The sequence below is a fragment of the Crotalus tigris genome, unplaced genomic scaffold, assembly GCF_016545835.1.
Source record: "Crotalus tigris isolate CLP2741 ecotype Arizona unplaced genomic scaffold, ASM1654583v1 scf7180000017628.32516253702:7417878, whole genome shotgun sequence".
Taxonomy (NCBI): Eukaryota; Metazoa; Chordata; class Lepidosauria; order Squamata; family Viperidae; genus Crotalus; species Crotalus tigris.
Genome location: NW_024096523.1, coordinates 311,216 through 329,876, shown reverse-complemented (window position 1 = coordinate 329,876; position 18,661 = coordinate 311,216). Strand labels below are relative to the sequence as shown.

The following is an 18,661-nucleotide window of genomic DNA, read 5'->3' as shown; positions in this document are numbered from 1 at the left end:
TACTACACTCAAAATTGATGTTTTAAGAGGTTTCTGACTTAGCCCTTTTTTATATACGTGTGTGTGTGTATGTGTGTGTGTGTGTGTCTAATTATATTAAAAATACGAATCCTGGGTAGAGCCATATGATAAAAACAAATAAGTTCGAACACCAGGATAACATTAAACCAAAAACTGTTTAATACAAGTGCTGAGCTTTTGTGGGGCTGTTCCTCCCCACTTGACAGGCCGGCTCCTGGACACTCACACTTGCGCAGCAGCGGCAGGACGGAGGAGCAAAAGAACTACACCGAATGTACATTCCGCCGACAGCCCCACTGGGGAGGAACAGATTTGTCTCGGGATGGAAGCGAGGGGGGAGAGTGAAAGAAAGTGCCCTGCACAATTTGACAGCTGGACATGCACAAGGAAAGGGATTGGGGGAGAAAAGGGAAAATGAGAACAGCAAACTTGGAAACTATTAGCATAGCAGCAAACACGTACCCTTTAAAAATAAAACAATTAGAGACAATGAGTGGACCAATGACCAGGTTGAAAAACTGAATGCAGAGTCGGCTGGTAATATAAGAGAACTCCCAGTAACCTTGCTTTTTATGCTCTGACGATGTCGGCAGTGCTGACTGATGAAAGCTCAGCACTTCTATTAAACAGTTTTTGGTTTAATGTTATCCTGGTGTTCGAACTTATTTGTTTTTATCAAACACACACACACACACACACACACACACACACACACACACACACACTGCTTTTTTTCTATAAAAAAAAGATGCCGGATTTATATATATAAATCTGAAGCCAGCAGAAGTGGGATGAACTGACTACCACTTCCCAAAATATCTGGAACTTAGCTGGAGGATGAAATTTTGATTAGGAAAAGCAAATTAAGGACTGAGCACTTGATATAATTTGTTATTATAAATAAACAAAGTTATAGTTCAACTTGAAGCTGCTTGGACATTTCATAAAGGCAGTAAAAGATATAATGTTAATTTCTAAAATCTTGCATATCACTAAAAAAGGTGTCCTTGCCAAACCAACATACAGTTTAAGTAGAAGCATGGGGCTGAAATTAAAATGCATTTGAGATGGGAAGTTGTGTTACACCATTCATAATCACTTGCTTTCTATTATTTCCTTCAGATGCTGCATAAAGCAGGTTTTCTTATTCTATTGCATAGCAGGACTGGCTTTAGTTGTTTACCCTAAAGTATTTGACTTTATACAGTAATAGTTTGCATAGTACCTGGCCATAATATTAGCAATCCTTTTTTCTCTCTTTTTACAGGCATTTATGTTGAAAAGATGGTTCTTTATTTGGACACCTTTGTTCATTTCACACTCATGCTTTTGAACCACTGGATAGTCTCAACTATCTGTCTAAATCTTGAGGATCCAAATGTGTGTAGCCACTGGGAGAGGTAACACTTCTTTTAATAGTTCTGAAATTCTACTAGCATGGTTATTTTAACTGATGTCTATATAAAATGTACATTATAGGCAAACATCAAGACATGGGTGACATCATGAAATGACTATATTGAATTTTTCTAGTTTCATATATAGCTCTGGAATTTCCTGGAGGTCTTTCATCCAAACACTAACAGACGTGATATTGCTGAAATTTGTGAAAATCAGCAAGGTTGGCAGATTGCTTCCGATGTGACATAAAACACTCAATGTTTTGTAAAGTACAGTTTTATTTCTCAATAAAGAAATTACACTCTACATACTGAACTTAGCTTTTAGTTACATGAATGTTTTCTTTTCATAAAAAAACGTCCAGAGAAGAGCAACAAAGATGATTAGAGGACTGGAGGCTAAAACATATAAGGAACGGTTGCTGGAATTGGGTATGTCTAGTTTAGCAAAGAGAAGGACGAGGGGAGACATGATAGCAGTGTTCCAATATCTCAGGGGCTGCCACAAAGAAGAGGGAGTCAAGCTATTCTCCAAGACACCTGAAGGCAGGACAAGAAGCAACGGATGGAAACTGATCAGGGAGAGAAACAGTCTAGAACTAAGGAGAAACTTCCTGACAGTTAGAACAATTAACCAGTGGAACAACTTGCCTCCAGAAGCGGTGAATGCTCCAACACTGGAAGTTTTTAAGAAGAAATTGGACAGCCATTTGTCCGAAATGGTATAGGGTTTCCTGCCTGAGCAGGGGGTTGGACTCGATGACCTCCAAGTTCCCTTCCAACTTTATTATTATTATTACTATTACTATTACTACTATTATTATTATTACTATTATATAATTACAGCACTACCTATTCCATATCTATCAATTTTAAGTATCATTGGTAGTTGTACAAAGTGATGCAATGATTGATGATATTTATAATGTACACTGAAGATGTCAGCCATTAAGTGAAGCTATTAGGAAAATACTGGACGCAAATGATAGGTAGAGTAGGAAATATTACCTAAGAACTGCAGTTACATTTTTATAATATTTAACTAAAATTATATGTTTTGTTTCCAGCAGGGCTTTTTGGTGTACCAAAATATTATTTTATAGAGAAACTCAAATTAGAAGAACAATAAAAAGTGTACCCTTCATTCACAGTTTATCGAAGTTACAACATAATCATAGAAGGAACAAACTGATTAAAAATACTCTTTAATTAAGAATATGAAAAGTTTCATGTTGAATTAAATAAAAAGCCTATGTGGCCCAACTTTCTATTCCCAGATGGTTAAACAATTGGTAATTGGAACCCCAGAAATGACATACATTCTCAAAAGATATTCATGTAACTGAGCATCTACCACCTACTTTTATTTTTTTTAAATGTAATTATTTTCACTTTCAGCAATAATGTCTCTTTATTTCCATCCCTTTGAAACTTCTTCAGTTAATTGCTCTAACAAAGTGCATGTTTAATCATTTTATTGCAAAATCGATAATTTTATTCCTTTTTTTTCTGTGCAGTTATTCTGTTACAGTGCAAGAATCCTATCCCCATCCTTTTGATCAGATTTACTACACCAGCTGTACAGACATACTGAATTGGTTTAAGTGTACACGACACAGGTGATTTTTAGTAACTCTGTTTTGATTACCCTTTTAAAGTGATGTTTTATAAGTATTTATTGGTTGATACATGTTAAAAACAGTAGAAAACATATTGAAGCATAGTGGCACATTGAAAGCATTTGCAAAGTCAGATGATATGGATATTTTAATGTATAATGCCACTGATATTTACATGTATAAATTATCTTCTGTAAGATAGCCTTGAAAATATTACCCTGAATTTTGAAATGCGTTACTAGATTAAACAGGACTGAATGACTGCAAAGATATTCTCTTTCTCTAAAATTATAGTTTCAGTAAAATTACTTGAGAACATAAATTTTCAAATAGTTCTGCAGTATAATTACTCTGTATTTAATAGCCCTTCTTGTATGAGGCAGAAGTGAATACACGGCTTCAGCTACGTACAGTGGAGCCACTGTGTGTGAATTGGGTGGCTACTTAAATTTATTTAACAAATAAATGCATGTATTTATTTACTGATTCTTTTTGGACAACACAGAATTTGTTTTTATTGTTGAAACATTTTGAGTTTTAAAAGTTCTGAATTTGTAAACTTTGTGACACATGGGAGAAGTACACTTTGTTCTTGTTATCCTTCCTTGTCTGACAATGGTTTTGTGCATTTAAAAATTAAATATTGGTCTGCATGTGTATCAATTCATTAGTTAAAACATTTAATAATAGGTGCAGATCACAAATCCATATGGTGTCAGCTGCATTTCTGCAGAATTTGTGATAGATGTTGAAAAGTATCTCCATTTGCAGATAATGGAGTTTGCAGATAATAATATTTATCTTTCTCTGTAAGGGACGTAGCTAATTTATGGAACAATTCAGTTTATCCTTAACCCTTAAGACCCACAGCTGGGTCTTTTGAAATAGTTGTTCACAAATTTTATATATTTTAACAGAATCAGCTATCGAACTGCCTATAGGCATGGAGAAAAGACTATGTATAGACGGAAATCTCAGTGTTGTCCCGGATTTTATGAAAGCAGGGAAATGTGCATTCGTAAGTAAAATTATTTTTGTAAGAATATCCAGTTCTTTATAATTTGTTAATAAGAATGTTAATGAGAATTTCCCAAGAAACAAAATGTCTTTAGAAAAGCAGTGGGACTAAGATGGTGGTTTACAGGTATGGGATACTTCTGTGACACCAATTAATGTGGGGGGGAGGTCTTGGTGAATACAGTAGTTATCAATTTGGCACTATGCAAAGCAATATTGCATAACAGAATAACAGATTTGAAAGGGAGCTTGGTGGTCTTCTAGTCCAATCCCCTGTTCAGGCAGGAAACCCTATTCCATTTCAGACAAATGATTGTCCAATCTCTTCTTAAAAATTTCCAATGTTAGAGCACTCACAACTTCTGAAGGCAAGTCATTCTACTGATTAATTGTTTTAATTGTCAGGAAATTTCTCCTTATTTCTATGTTGGTTCTCTCCTTGATTAGTTTCTATCCATTGCTTCTTGTCCTGCCTTCAAGGGCTTTGGAGAATAGGCAGCCCCTTAACTATTGGTACACTGCTATCATGTCACCCCAGTCCTTTTTTTGATTAAACTAGACATACCCAATTCCTGCAACCATTGTTCATATGTTTTTGCCTCCAGTCCCCTAATCATCTTTGTTGCTCTTCTCTGTACTCTTTCTAGAGTTTCAACATCTTTTTTTATGTTGTGGCAACCAAAACTGGATGCACTATTGTAGTTTCTAATTGTTCTAACTGATCCTGCTGATCAATCAGAAACATATGTTTGCATGATGATACAATGTCCTTTGCCCCTCTTATTTCTTTCTTTTTAAAACAGTGGCTTTTCTTGTTTTATTGTCCTGTACTTGCAGATGGCAGTTCCAGTTGGAAAACTACCCAACCAGCAATCATTAAAAAGCTTTAAAAATTAAGATTAGGACTATTTGCATTAGCATACAGCCTGGATATTGGGAAATGGCTTGTTAGTAATTGTAGATTAACATATGATTAATGACATATGCATAAACATACCAGCAGCTCTTTCACATGCCTTGGAGTTTCGATGTACACAATTTAAGTGTGTCTATATAGAACTTGGTGAATTGTTGCATGTAGAGAGTTGTCTTTAACTTGTAAGAAAAAAATGAATATATACATTTTTGAAGAAATTTTGAAATGGGGAAGTCATATTTTTTTAAGAAGAGATAAATTATTTGCTGTTATTCTGGAAAATTTTAGCCATTAATTCTCTTTAGTTCCCTCAATACTTTCAACATTCTTGTTTTTCATTGTCATCAGAAAAGGTCCCTTTGCAGTTTCTCATATATGTCTACCAGAGACTATTTTACCATATTACACCATGATCTAGTTTGTATTTGGCTTTGCTTCCTTCTGAAACTCCTCAAGAGTCTTCAACTATTAATGTTTGTGTCAAGGACACATTATGTTTCATTTTGATTTTTCCAGTTATAGGTCAGACCAAGATAATTGTTTCCCCTGGCCAGAAAGAAAGTGATTTCACTTGCTTTTTTCTCTTCTGTAGACTCAAAGCTAATTCTACCATTGTTCTATTCTTGTTTCACTAAATTGTTTAATTTGAACAGATTTGAGATTTTGAAAGAGATTTTAGAAGAGAGAATTGGCAACAATGACTAATCATGTAATAGAAAAAATGCCTTGCTTTAGAAAATCTCTGAAATAAGGACACACAAACCAACAGAAAGTATATTTCTTTTGATATTGATGCTTTAAAAGTTAAAATATTTTTATTTGTCTTAAACACAAACAGGGATGTATTGTTTTCATTTTGCTCCTCAGCATTACTTCAAGTGTACTTACATGAAAAAGTTAAGTTAAAAAAATGATTGCTACCCAGTGGTGGGATTCAAATATGCGAACAACCAGTTCTCTGTGTGGATGCCACTTCCAGAAGTCAATTCTGGGCCTGGGCAACAAAAAGTTAGCTACCAGTTCTGCTGAAGTAGCAGAACAGGCTGAATCCCACCACTGCTGCTATCCTTATCATAGTTTGAAAATAGCAATGTAGAAATACAGAATTTAAATTATGCTTACAATGGTAGGCTTTTAAAAGAACATATAGTTTCCTAAAACATGTTTCTAAAATAATACAAATATTGATATTTTTAAATGGACCCCTATTTTTATCTTATACTAGAGAACACTTTATCTTGAAGAAACAAATCTGATTTGCTTTTGCCCAGGTAGACCTTCTTATGAAATATTTTGAGAACTTGCACTCCGTTTGTCAGCATTTTAGAGGTTTAATACACCATTTTATGGTTTGAATCACCTCCCTGCATTCATTTTCCTTCAAAGTGAAGTGCAATGTTAATATGTACATAATTTTAATTGACAGCTCCAGTTGGCAGTTTTGACTTCTCGTCTAGCATCTCTGGTGCCAGAATTAGAAGAGTCACTGATTATTTCTTCAGCTGTCAGTCAGTTAGGCAGATACTACTATAAGATTAAAAATGGATAGCGTTTTTCTTAAAGCAAAGGAGAACAAAATGAATGAACGAACGAATGAATGTTCTTTAATTTAGTCACAGAACAGCATAGCAAATGAAGACAAAACCATAGTCTCTTTTTATGCAAGAAAATGACATAGATTCCACAAACACTGACTATGAGGAAGACATGATAGGAAGCTGTTATTCCCAAAAACCAATTTCCATAACGGTCCCATCTGCTTATATTTTTTTTTAATAATTAAAAAAAACATTTTATTTCTTGGGCACACATGGGATTTTTATTGCTGGCCTTTCTCTTTTTTTCTGAATATATTTAGATTATAATAGTAAAATATAATACTAATTAAACTTGAAGAAGAATGTATAGAAATAAGGAATAAAAAAGTGCAAGGAAAAGAAAATAAAATCAGTGAGAAGAAAGAGAAAAATAAGAATATAATAAAGAAAGAGAAAATGTGTATTAAGAAGTGATTTTTTCACAAGTATAAATATAGTGATATAGTACAAATGTAGTGATTTTTCACCTCCTCTAAGTTTACAAACATTTATCATTTCACCCTAAATCACATTTCTTATCTATAAACAACTCCCTAAAGCAACATCGTTTAACTTATGATGTCAGCCGAAAGTAATAAAGGACTGCCAGAACTAACAACATGTCTTGTTTTAACTTGGATCAAATAAACCATCCTTATATTCCTTCCTTTTACTTGTATCAATCTAAGCTTTATTTCATTCAAATATTGTCATAAGATTTGATTTCTCTTAATTTCTTCTTTGTCTTTTTTCATAGAGTTCTTCAAGGCTTTAACAAGCCTCTTTTGTAAATCCTATAGAAAAAAAATATTCATTTTACTCTTTTGGTTTGTCATTTGTATTCCCCTTTTACATTTTAAAACCTCACCCAGTTTCTTTGGTAGATCTAATGAAATATCTCTTTCTAAGTGATATTGGTCTGTCAGACCAATTTTGATACTTCTTTAGATACCATCTTCATCTTGCCAGATAAAGTTTGTTCTACAAAATACTGCAATAGTGGAAAAAATCTTGAAACATTAGACAGTAGATCAGTTAGCAATCTCATGGATATTTTCTATTAGCTGTGTCCTACACAACAGCCATTTTATAAGTCCTTGTTTCTAAAATACAAAATTTGCCATCAACTCCTCCCTAAATTATAAATCTTGCACTAGAAATCTTACAAAAGAACAACATATGCTTATTTTTTACTCGCACATTATCAACTATTATTAATCTATAGAGATTAGGCATTTGTCTGAAACAAGAGAGACAAGTATTATTGTCTCGTTAGAAGTTTTTTTCATAACTTCAAATTTAGCAGATCAGTGGTGTCATGTTATATTTTCTTAAGACAGTGTTTCCCAAACTTGACAATTTTAAGGCATGTGGACTTCAACTCCCAGAATTCCACAGCCAGCATTTCTGGCTGTGGAATTCTGGGAGTTGAAGTCCACATGCCTTAAAATTGTCAAGTTTGGGAAACACTGTCTTAAGATCTTAAGACATTACTCTTTAAAGAAGATTAACATCATTCTAACATATTTTATATTTAGGATTAGGGTATTGGTTATTCTTAAATGTGTTGGAAAATTATCTTTTTAATCTTCAAAAAATTTTCTTTCAATGCAACTTTATCATGAATATTCTTATACAGGTAGTTCTCCATTTGGACCCAGAATTTCAATAATTGCATGAAGCAGCTATTAAGTGAAACAACATGTGACTGCTTTGTTCAATGACTGGAATCCTGGCTCTCCCAGTTGTGGCTGTTAAGCAGAATGGCAGGGAGAGCTCCAGCTTCCCACAATACTCAGGAGGCCGACTCTCTCCCTGCTGCACTAGAGAGAATGATTGAAGAATGAGAGCATTTGATAGCTATTTTGTCAGAGTGGAAGTCCGTTCCCTTGAAAATTTCATCACATGTTGGAGGAATGGACTTCCAATCTGGCAAAATCACTAGTGAATACCATCATTCTGGAAGGCTTAGAATGCTGGCCTTTTTGCCAGATTTGAGATCTGGTTTCTCCAGAGCATGGGAGGATTTCTGCTTGTTACAGGGGGTAGGAGGAGAAATCCCTTGGTACACTAGGGCACTGGACATCAAATCCAACATCCCTCTGCTTGCAACCTTCCCTGCAGGCTTTCTCATTGTCTTTCTAGGGAAGCCAATAGACAAGATTGCATATGGTGATTACATGATCAGAGGGCATTTGGCAACCAGTTGTAAATATGAACAGGTTGCCAAGTACCTGAAATGGAATCATGTGACCAGGGGAATTGGTATGTCATATTACAATGGTTGGGAGTGCATTATAGACTGTAAGGCATCTGTTTCCAAGGCTGTTGAGACACAAATGATTGTTAAACAACCAGGCATAGTCTAGCACTACATGTAGTTGCTTCTAATCTATGATTTATCTCTTGGCAGCTGTGTCAAAATTTAACAAATTACCTAAGTTATTACCACTACAGTCTCAGATTCCCATGGTGTAAGAAAGATTATTAATATATATTTGTATTATTTAAGATAAATGATCAAAGAACGAAAGAGGTGATGATAAAAATAGAAAAGGGAGGGGGCAGGAAGCTGTTCACATTCACTGTTTGCAGACATTTACCTAATATAATTTGAAATGCAACCATTTTCAGAAGTTCCTGTTTAAGATTAGTTACCAAGTAACTGTCTTTTATACAGAGTATAGATTTTACATTAATTTAGTATGATATAAAGAAAAGAGGAAAGAGACATTTCTTTGGATGTATTTTTATCTAAATTTTTATTAATTTAGTATGATATAAAGAAAAGAGGGAAAAACATTTCTTTGGATGTATTTTTATCTAAATTATTATTAATTTAGTATGCTATAAAGAAAAGAGGGAAAGAGACATTTCTTTGGATGTATTTTTATCTAAATTTTTATTAATTTAGTATGATATAAAGAAAAGAGGGAAAGACATTTCTTTGGATGTATTTTTATCTAAATTATTATTAATTTAGTATGATATAAAGAAAAGAGGGAAAGAGACATTTCTTTGGATGTATTTTTATCTTAGGAATGGTAATCTTTTAGGTAATGATTATGAATTCAATGCTTGATTAGAAAACTCTGTATTAATGATATTTAGTAAATATGAAATTTAGATTTCAAAAAAATCTTACTGTACAAAATGCTAATGTTAGTTAATGCCACTATTCTTTGTTTTTCATCACTGAAGTCTCTATTTACCGGGTTAAAATATTACTTTTCTTACTTCTTTTTGTTTTGTTACATCTTAATCCAATATGGGATAGGATTTGGTTACCATGTTTGTCTTGAAAGCTGAAATTTGAAGACAAAAATATCAAACTATTTTGAAGTAGGACAATTACAAATAAATGTGTGCAGATGGATAATTGAATATGAATGAAGACACACAGAGGACAAATGCACGTAAGATTTGAAAAACCTAGTCTCTTATTTTTAAGAGGAAACTGGAAATGGCTAGGTTGCAGAAAAGAGACTTGTCCTCACACCTTCAATATTGTTATTCTTTCTGATTTTTCATTATCTGTTTATTCACCCTGTTTCTTTGACAGCTCACTGTATTGATAAATGCATTCATGGCCGTTGCATTGCTCCAAACACCTGTCAGTGTGAGCCTGGCTGGGGTGGACCCAACTGTTCAAGTGGTAAGTCTGCATCTGTTACTGTCAGTCTTCTATTCTTTCTGTTCTGTTGCTCTCCTTTGCAGGGAGATTAAAACACTGTTTTGCTATAGTTCTTCAGCATTTGAGATATCATTTCCAAAGGTATAGACTGCATCACATGTGATATTGTCTGTCTTGTTGTCAACTTATTAAATACCAACATTGCTTTATCATATAGTATATTTTTAACAAATTAAATGGAGAGAACATCTGAATCACAGAAAAAATGTTTAAAACATAAACGATTAAATAATTTGATCTCTTCCATTTTGGAAATACCTCCTGTCAAAATTTTAGCAGAATATCAGCAGGTAATGGACTTAAACCCAATTTCCATACCCAGGTTTCAAGCTTTCTGCTAAAAGTTATTTTTATATAACTAGAGTTCACTGTAAAGGTTGTAAGATTGATGTGGTAGTAAATTGTCCAGTTGTTCTATTTTTACTGTGCAAGTTTTAAAGAATCAGAGAACTTGAAGAGAAGAGGGCTGCCTCCAATCAATCCCTAGAAAAGAAAACCCTTGACTCCATAGATTCAGAGAAAAGAAGTAATTGCAGCAAAAATCAGGCAAGGTCTGAAGCAAAACACGTGTGAAGAAATAAATTGAAACTAACCTCAGAGCCCACTCCCCCAGGAGCCAGGCAACCAGAGTTCAATCACTGGCCAGAAGATGTTTTGGGAATGTGTCTGATCCAGGTGCATCGCTCCTCCTTTGTGCCTACAGATCCTAGGACGGTTTGCCTTGACCATGTTAAACAACCCAAACTGGCCTCTTTGAATCCAGGCCTCCCCATTGCTTCTCAGAAATTCCGGTTTCACGTCCTGCACGCTTCCCCTCCCAAATATCCATTGCTTCCCCCCCCCACATACACATTTCCATGGTACCTGGCAGCAAGCTTGAAAGAAAGCAAAGATGACCAGGCTAACAACAAGTTATTAATTCAAGCCTTATCAAGCTATACTAAGGTGGAGTTGACCTCATGACTAATGATTTCTTATCCTTAAAGGAAAACCAGCCTGGTGAGGTGTAAAAGGTATTGTTTGTTGTAGTAGTCAAAAAGACCAGGTTATAAAGGGGAACTGTGAGTTCTAGTCCCACCTAAGGCACAAAATCAGGTGGATCGCCACTCTCTCTCAGCCATAGGAAGAGGACAATTGCAAGCTATTTCTGAAATCTTGCTAAGAAGACAGCAGGGAGTTGTCCAGGCAATTGCCCAAAATCAACACTGACTTGAAGGCACATACACAAAAGGTGCCAGACTAGGAACAGGGAGTTCACGTTTTCTCCTAGGCAGAAAAGCCAGCCGAATAGCTTTAGTCAGCAATTCTCTCTCAGCCCTAGCAAGAAGGCATTGGCAAGCCACTTTTGAAATGTTCCCAAGAAAAATTCATGGATCTGTTCATATAGTCATCAGGAGACAAGATGTTCTTTAAGGATCAAAACAATAACAACATCCTTAAAGGGAGCAACTCTAAGACACCAGAAAATATTGCCTTGATTAAACAGTGTGCTGAATGAAATAGAACAAATTGTAATAAGAGAGTGATATTATTGGTCAGTTGAAAGAAAATCTGTGATTAAAATTGTTCCAAAAGTTTCACTCCTCTTGGAAGATCATGTTTGCAGCTTGTAGGTATTTCTGATTATCCATGCATTTTCAGATATCAAAATATATTAAAGAGTATTTAATATATTGATTGCAGTATTCCTGAGACAATCACATTTGCTAACATTTATCCATGCTTTGGTTCATCAAGACCAGACTATAGTATGTTCTTGTTTGGAGCATTTTTTTTTGATAACCCTGAAAAGTTTATTTGATATACTTTATGATGTAACAAGCTGCTAATTAATAGATGGTGACCGAACAACATAATCTTTACACTAAAAGTTTGTTTTCTCTGCTATGCTACTTCGTGTTTTAAGCTGTAAATGTCTTAGGACAGCCTTTCTCAATATGTATGTCCTTCAACTATGTGGATTTCAACTCCCAGAATGCTCAGCCATGACCATTCTAGCTAGGAATTCTAGGAGTGGTAGACAGAAGCACATCCAGATTGGGGAAGACTGATTGAAGCCTGACTCTAAGAAAATGTCTGTTTATGAAACCCATACTGTACCTCCTTTGAAGATATTCCTGTCTAGTTCATTTGATAGGCACACAAAAAGCATATTTTCCAGCATCATTGGTTTAAAAGTATTTTAAACCTGAGTTATTTGCCTGAAATGGTATAGGGTTTCCTGCCTGAGCAGGGGGTTGGACTAGATGACCTCGAAGGTCCCTCCCCTTTACTATTATTATTGTAATTGTAATTTGTATCTATTAATTTTTTTAATAAATTCATCATATATTTATTCTTCAGTGTTGTTGGTTACAGTATTAATGCTGTTAACAACAGCTAATACACTGGTGACAAAATTATGATATATTGGCTTCAAAAAGTGGTGTATGTCAATAAGAATGATGTTGAAACCACTTATTTGTATGGTACATTCTTATTTCGCATACACAAAAAAATGTTTTCACCTTTTCTTCTTATAATTTGGAATAACTGAGGTCTATCTATCTTTTGGAAGATGAAAATTTATTTTTATTCTTTGCATGATTAATACATTAATACATCTATTAATATATTAATACATGGGAACTAAAATAATCTGTTGGCAAATTGGTTAGTTGATTAGTAATTTTGTTCTCCCTTAAACTGTATATAATGTGTAAAGCAATTTTTTTCCCAGGGACACAGTCCTAAAATTTGTTTTTAGAATAGTGTGTAATAGTGTGTAACAGTAACAGCATTCTACAATGCTGTTAAAAGTTATACTATAAAACAGTGTTTTACTGGCTGCAAAAAGTTTCAGGCAGAAAATAAACATTTCTGATTTTTATTTAATTGTATATCTTTCTTGGTGACATTATAGAATTTTTTTCAGTATTTTTATTAGTGAAATCATGGCTTTATTATAGAATTCAGCAAAAATGCTTAAAGTAAGCATATGTAGTCCTCCACTCAGTCTAAAACTAAAAATGCATTATTTTCTGACTATCTGGAGACTGGCTTTTTATGTTTCCTGTATCATTTATGCTGGATTTAAGCTTATTTTATTCTTCCTATCTTTCCTTTCCATTTCCTCTTGATGCCAGTTTCATCAGGTTCAACAATGCAAATTTTGTCCATTTACAAAATAGAATTATGAGGAAGAAGTGTTGTTGCTGATTCTTAAGCTGAAAAACCCCTGGGATTTTAGTGATCCCTTATAAAAAAATTTGCATACCAATTCCAGCTGACTTGAAATGCTAAAAATCTTTTTTTTCCCAAAAATTACTTTTGTAGGGCACTTCAGAATAGAAAATACAGCTTTGTTCACACACTGTGAAAGCAAGATTTTGTAAGCAAGAGGCCTAGGCCCTAGGCTGCCAGGCATGCGTCCATTTAACCATAGCAGACAAAAGGGGAAACGAGAAACTGTTTTTATTGCATTGTATTGCTCCAAATTTTATTTTGTCTAGTGATTCCAAAATGAAAGGATATATTTAGCTAGCATAATTTTATAACGCTTCCATTTGTTACTGCCACTTTATAAGATATCCTTTATCATAGTTTTTTCTTGAGAAGTACAGGATATTTTGCTCAAAAAACAAATAAGAGATAATGAGAGGAAATGCTGGGAAGTCTCTATGAATATCTGGAATTTATTCATATTGTAGATTTAATGTTCAAACTATTGTGCTGATTAAAAAATAGGAAAAGGTATGTCCCAATCTACAAACAAAGCAGGATTGAACTTAATCAGATACTTGTTCTAACATATTAGAACTATAACCCAATTTGAAATGAAATTTTTGTTTGTTCATAAATTCATGTATATTCCTATCATTAAAGGGTTCAAAATCAGCTGGTGCCATTGTTTTTTTCAAACTGAATATTTTACCTATCACAAAAAAACCCATTATTATTAATTATAAAATCATTACAACTAAATGTTATACCCATAGATGTTATTTCAGAGTGGAATCCACCAGTGGAATGAAGTATCCATGTTGACTTCATAACAGGACCTATTACTTCTGAATGTAGGAAGTATATAGGCTGGTAGAAGGAAAGAGTAATCAAAACATGATTTTGAAATACTTTAACCCTTTTGTTATCTTTACATGTTACTGTTCAGCATAGCTTGTCTATTTTATGAATACATTTTCAATACGGTAACTACTTTTTTCTCAGTAAGAATTTAGTATTGTCACTTTTGAATTCTGTTTGTAGGTCAGAGTCAAATTCATGTAATCATATCTGTTAATACATTCAATTTTGCTAAAATGTCAGCATTCCTTGAACCATTTTCTTGATCTAAAAGAGCAATTCTATGCATTTTATTCAGACAAGAATCTAACTGAATTCAGTGGGCCTTAATCAGAAAAATATTCTAGTTTACTCATCTTTTCATTTGATAGTAACTGTATAGGGATAAAAATCTCTGAACAAAGTGGTAGATGTGCTCAATTCATTACAAGAATTTTGGAGACAGTTGAGTTACAGTAGCAACTGAAAGGAGCATTACAGTACTTTGTCCTCTTAAAAGCGTGTTCCGGTATAAAAGAAAGAAGTGAGTAAAGGGCAGACAAGAGGGCAAAGGTTAGAAACTTGTGTCTCGTGTGTAATTTAATATGTAATGGAAGGATGACTTAACTTTGAACTTAGTATTGTGAGACTGTGGTTAGATTGGGGCCAATCCCTTATTCGATTTTCAAACTTAAAAAAAAAACCAGCTGCAGTAAAGTGCTGGTTTGTTGTAAATATCAGTAGTCTTTTATCCCTTGTAGGGCAAATGGCAACTGATGGAGTTTGTTATTATTTAAGTCTGCTAAGTTTGAACTGATCCATTTGTTTATCAGTTTCCTATCCTATCCTATATTTCATTCAAATTGCCATGTGCAGGACATATCTCTTTTATTATCAAATGTAAAAGTGTGAAAACGTGACATAGACAATATCAAATTTATATTTCAACATGATTTTTGAGCTGTATAGAAAAAATAATCTAATCAATTTAGATTTGTATACTTTCTCTGTATCTCCATGTCTAAGTGATGTTAAAAAAATTCTCAACGTGAAACCTAGGTTTAGTGTTACACATTAACTTGGAAAACATAAATGCATTGTACCTGACACATTTTGGTCCCTTTCAGTGTTTTGATTATCAGTGGGCATATGTTTATTTTATAACAAGTAAAAAGAGATTATTCTTTTACATGATGGTTTACTTGTAGTTGCAATTTTAATTTTACTTACTTGCTAAAGTAATATTAGATATTAATATTACCTAGATAAGGTAATATTAGTAAATAATGTTGTAGTAGTTAAAACTCAGCAATTATATTACAATTACATAGGAAGCCAAAGTAAGATGCAATGCGTAATCCTTAACATAACAATCCCAGGATTTTTGCATAAAATCTGTTTCATTGCACATACTTTTGTGTTTTCCTGCCCCCCTGAGGTTCTCTATGCCATCCTGAAATTATCTTTTGGAAAACGCAATGAATTGTTATATGATTATAATTATTGTTATCACTTTATGGAAAATTAATGCACCAAATATACTTTAAAATGTATTCAGTTATTAATAAATACTTGTACTAAGGCCTAAGAGAAATTCAATAAAATAAAATAAAATAAGATAGCATTAAAAGTATCATGTCTTTTTCCAGATGCTACTAACATTTGGAAGGGTTTCTAGTCTTTTAGTTTTTCCAATCTTTTTTTACCTGGAATCAGACACTTACTTCCCAGGCCAGGTGAAGATTAGCAGATATTACATGAATAGATTTTACAGATTTCACAACTGGATTACTCTAGACCTTGTTCCAACCTCTTTCTATACATAAACAAATGATACTGAACACTGAATTTTTCATCAATGCTGCTGATGGGATGCCTTCAGGATAGCTAAAGGAACATAGATTTTTTTCTCTCCAAGCACCTTGCTGATGCTTCCCAGAATCTGCCATCAGAATGAATCACTTCATCCACTGAATGATTGATATAGCACTGATAATGTCATTCTTCTTTTCATAATGGCTTTGGGCCTACTTTAATGTAATACCAAAGCTTTGTTTTTGTCTCTAAAAGACCAAGTGATGTGCTATAGTTTCCTAACTTCTCAAGTAACTTGATTCCCCCCCCTTTGCCCTTTCTTTTCTACTCTTTCTAACATCAGCCACTATTTCACTGCATTTTGTCTTTCATGTTGTTTCTAAACAGAGCTCTTTTATATCTTACCCTGAGGGTACACTTGAACTATCTCAAACATCGAATTTCTCACATTGCTCTGCTTTGTAATAATTAGTCACAGAATCAGTGAACATTTGCGTTAACAACTTAATAAGCACATATTACAAGTTTGAACATTCTTTTGAACGAAAAATTAATAGTAGCATGGTACTAATACATTATTTTATGTTTCTGCTTATCTTTGGCCCATCAAAAAATTAAAGATGTTTCTAGTGCCTGAAATGTATTTTATGAAAACAGATAAAAAGAATGCCATGTTACTGAAAATAAAAATTACTAATATGAAATAATATATCTCTACAAATATTTCCTGTTCAGTAAAGTATTTGATATTTATATTCTGACATGAAAACAAGTTATTAAAACTTTATTCCCTGTATATAATAGATCAATATCATTTGAGGCTAACAGAAAACAACAAGCCATCCCTTGGAATTTGGATATCAGTTTACAATTTTGTCCAAATTATATTAAAAGAAAGATTTCTAAAGCAGCTGGAAAAGTAGCCACAATATAAGCAATTATGTGATAATTATAAACTTAATAAATGTGAATAGAGACTCTCTGTTCAACAACAGAAGTAATACAAGATGATGATGATGATGATGATGATGATTTAACGAATGATGAGAACATGGAAGAAGAGAAGTAAACATATATACACAGTCCACGTAATTATAAATAAAACTTCTGTGGAGGTATAGCAGTGGCCTCATAACTGGATGTCCAATTCAGCTCCAGGCGATTGCCTGTGGCATTGCTTCAAGCATATTTTCTGGGTAACCAGAGAGCACATGTCATGGGCAATCTTGCACATGTTTAATAGTTTGCATATCAGCACCACAATCTCAACAAGGGGAAATCTTTCCATCTCCGATGATACAGGGCAGAGGCATTTCTTCCAGTATCTCACCTAATTCTATTCAATTTCAACCAGACAAAGCGAGGCAGGTCAAAACCAGGTGGTTTGGTAGAGGGATCAGTAATGGTCAGGCCACAAGAAGATACCCTGGATCATTCCTTACTCCAGGTATTTTTGGGTTTAAATTGGGTAGATATTAAGTGAATGTCTGTTTTCCAAGCTGGAAAAGGATTTCGATCTTGTGATGGGCTGTGCATTGTCCTGGTGAATAGGGAAGACCTTGCTGTTCAACATCATTGATCATAGCCGAATAAGAGCTTGTTGTTGTCTAATGAGGGGTAGTATGATATTGCTAAGTATTGGTAACCAGTGCAGAGGAGTGGGAGCAAAAATCACCAGCGTCCATAGCATTCCATAAGTTACACATGCTCCCTGGGTAGTGCTAAATGGGTGACAATGACCAGGTGCTGCCCTTTGGGGCCTCACTGCCATGACAAACATAAGTGCATAAAATGAAGTACAAGATTATTATCTCTTATTTAAAGACAGGCAGCCCATCTAGATTTCAAGATGCTAAAACATACTGAGTTCCACATGTGTGTCTGACAACTAGAGTACAACCACTGTAGTAAAAACTGAAGTTAACTGTATGCTAACTTTATGAGGAAGTCATCATTCACACTTAACAATACATCTAATCTTTTTTAGTTAAGACCATAAGAAAAATCCTGCTATCTCAGGCCCACAGCTCATCTAGTACAACATTCTTGAGTTAATGTTCACAAATACAAACAAGAAGCAACAAAATGGAAGCAGCTTTTAAAAGGAGTCATTAAGACTACTAGGTGCTGATAACTAGACCCTTTATGAATTTAATTTGTCCAGTCCCTCTCATATAAAATTTAGTGACCATAACAACTTATGATGCAGAGCATTCTATATTTCAGTTCTGCCATGTTTTAATTTTAGTGACAAGTCTGAAGTTTAACACTAGGAAAGATAAAATATCTCTCCACATTTTTTTATATTATGATTGCTTTGCATCTGTGTTGTGCTAATAATAATAATAATAATAAAGTTGGAAGGGACCTTGGAGGTCATCTAGTCAAACCCCCTGCTCAGGCAGGAAACCCTATACCATTTCAGACACATGGCTTCCAGTCTCTTCTTAAAAATTTCCAGTATTGGAGCATTCACTGCTTCTGGAGGCAGGTTGTTCCACTGGTTAATTGTTCTAACTGTCAGGAAGTTTCTCCTACCTGTGCAGTATTTTCTTAGGAAG

At 34.1% G+C, this 18,661-nt stretch overlaps 1 protein-coding gene across 4 annotated transcripts in view; it reads left to right on the top strand.

Annotated features, from left to right (window-relative positions):
- Nucleotides 1-18,661, top strand: part of MEGF10 (multiple EGF like domains 10) — a 113,295-nt gene that overhangs the window by 23,107 nt on the left and 71,527 nt on the right. For all 4 annotated transcript variants that reach the window (XM_039334152.1, XM_039334153.1, XM_039334150.1 and 1 more), the window contains exons 2-5: nt 1,289-1,421; nt 2,939-3,040; nt 3,958-4,058; nt 10,113-10,205. In XM_039334152.1, the coding sequence (XP_039190086.1) occupies nt 1,306-1,421; nt 2,939-3,040; nt 3,958-4,058; nt 10,113-10,205 (412 nt within the window). In that variant the 5' untranslated portion in view covers nt 1,289-1,305. The remainder of the gene's footprint in view (nt 1-1,288; nt 1,422-2,938; nt 3,041-3,957; nt 4,059-10,112; nt 10,206-18,661) is intronic.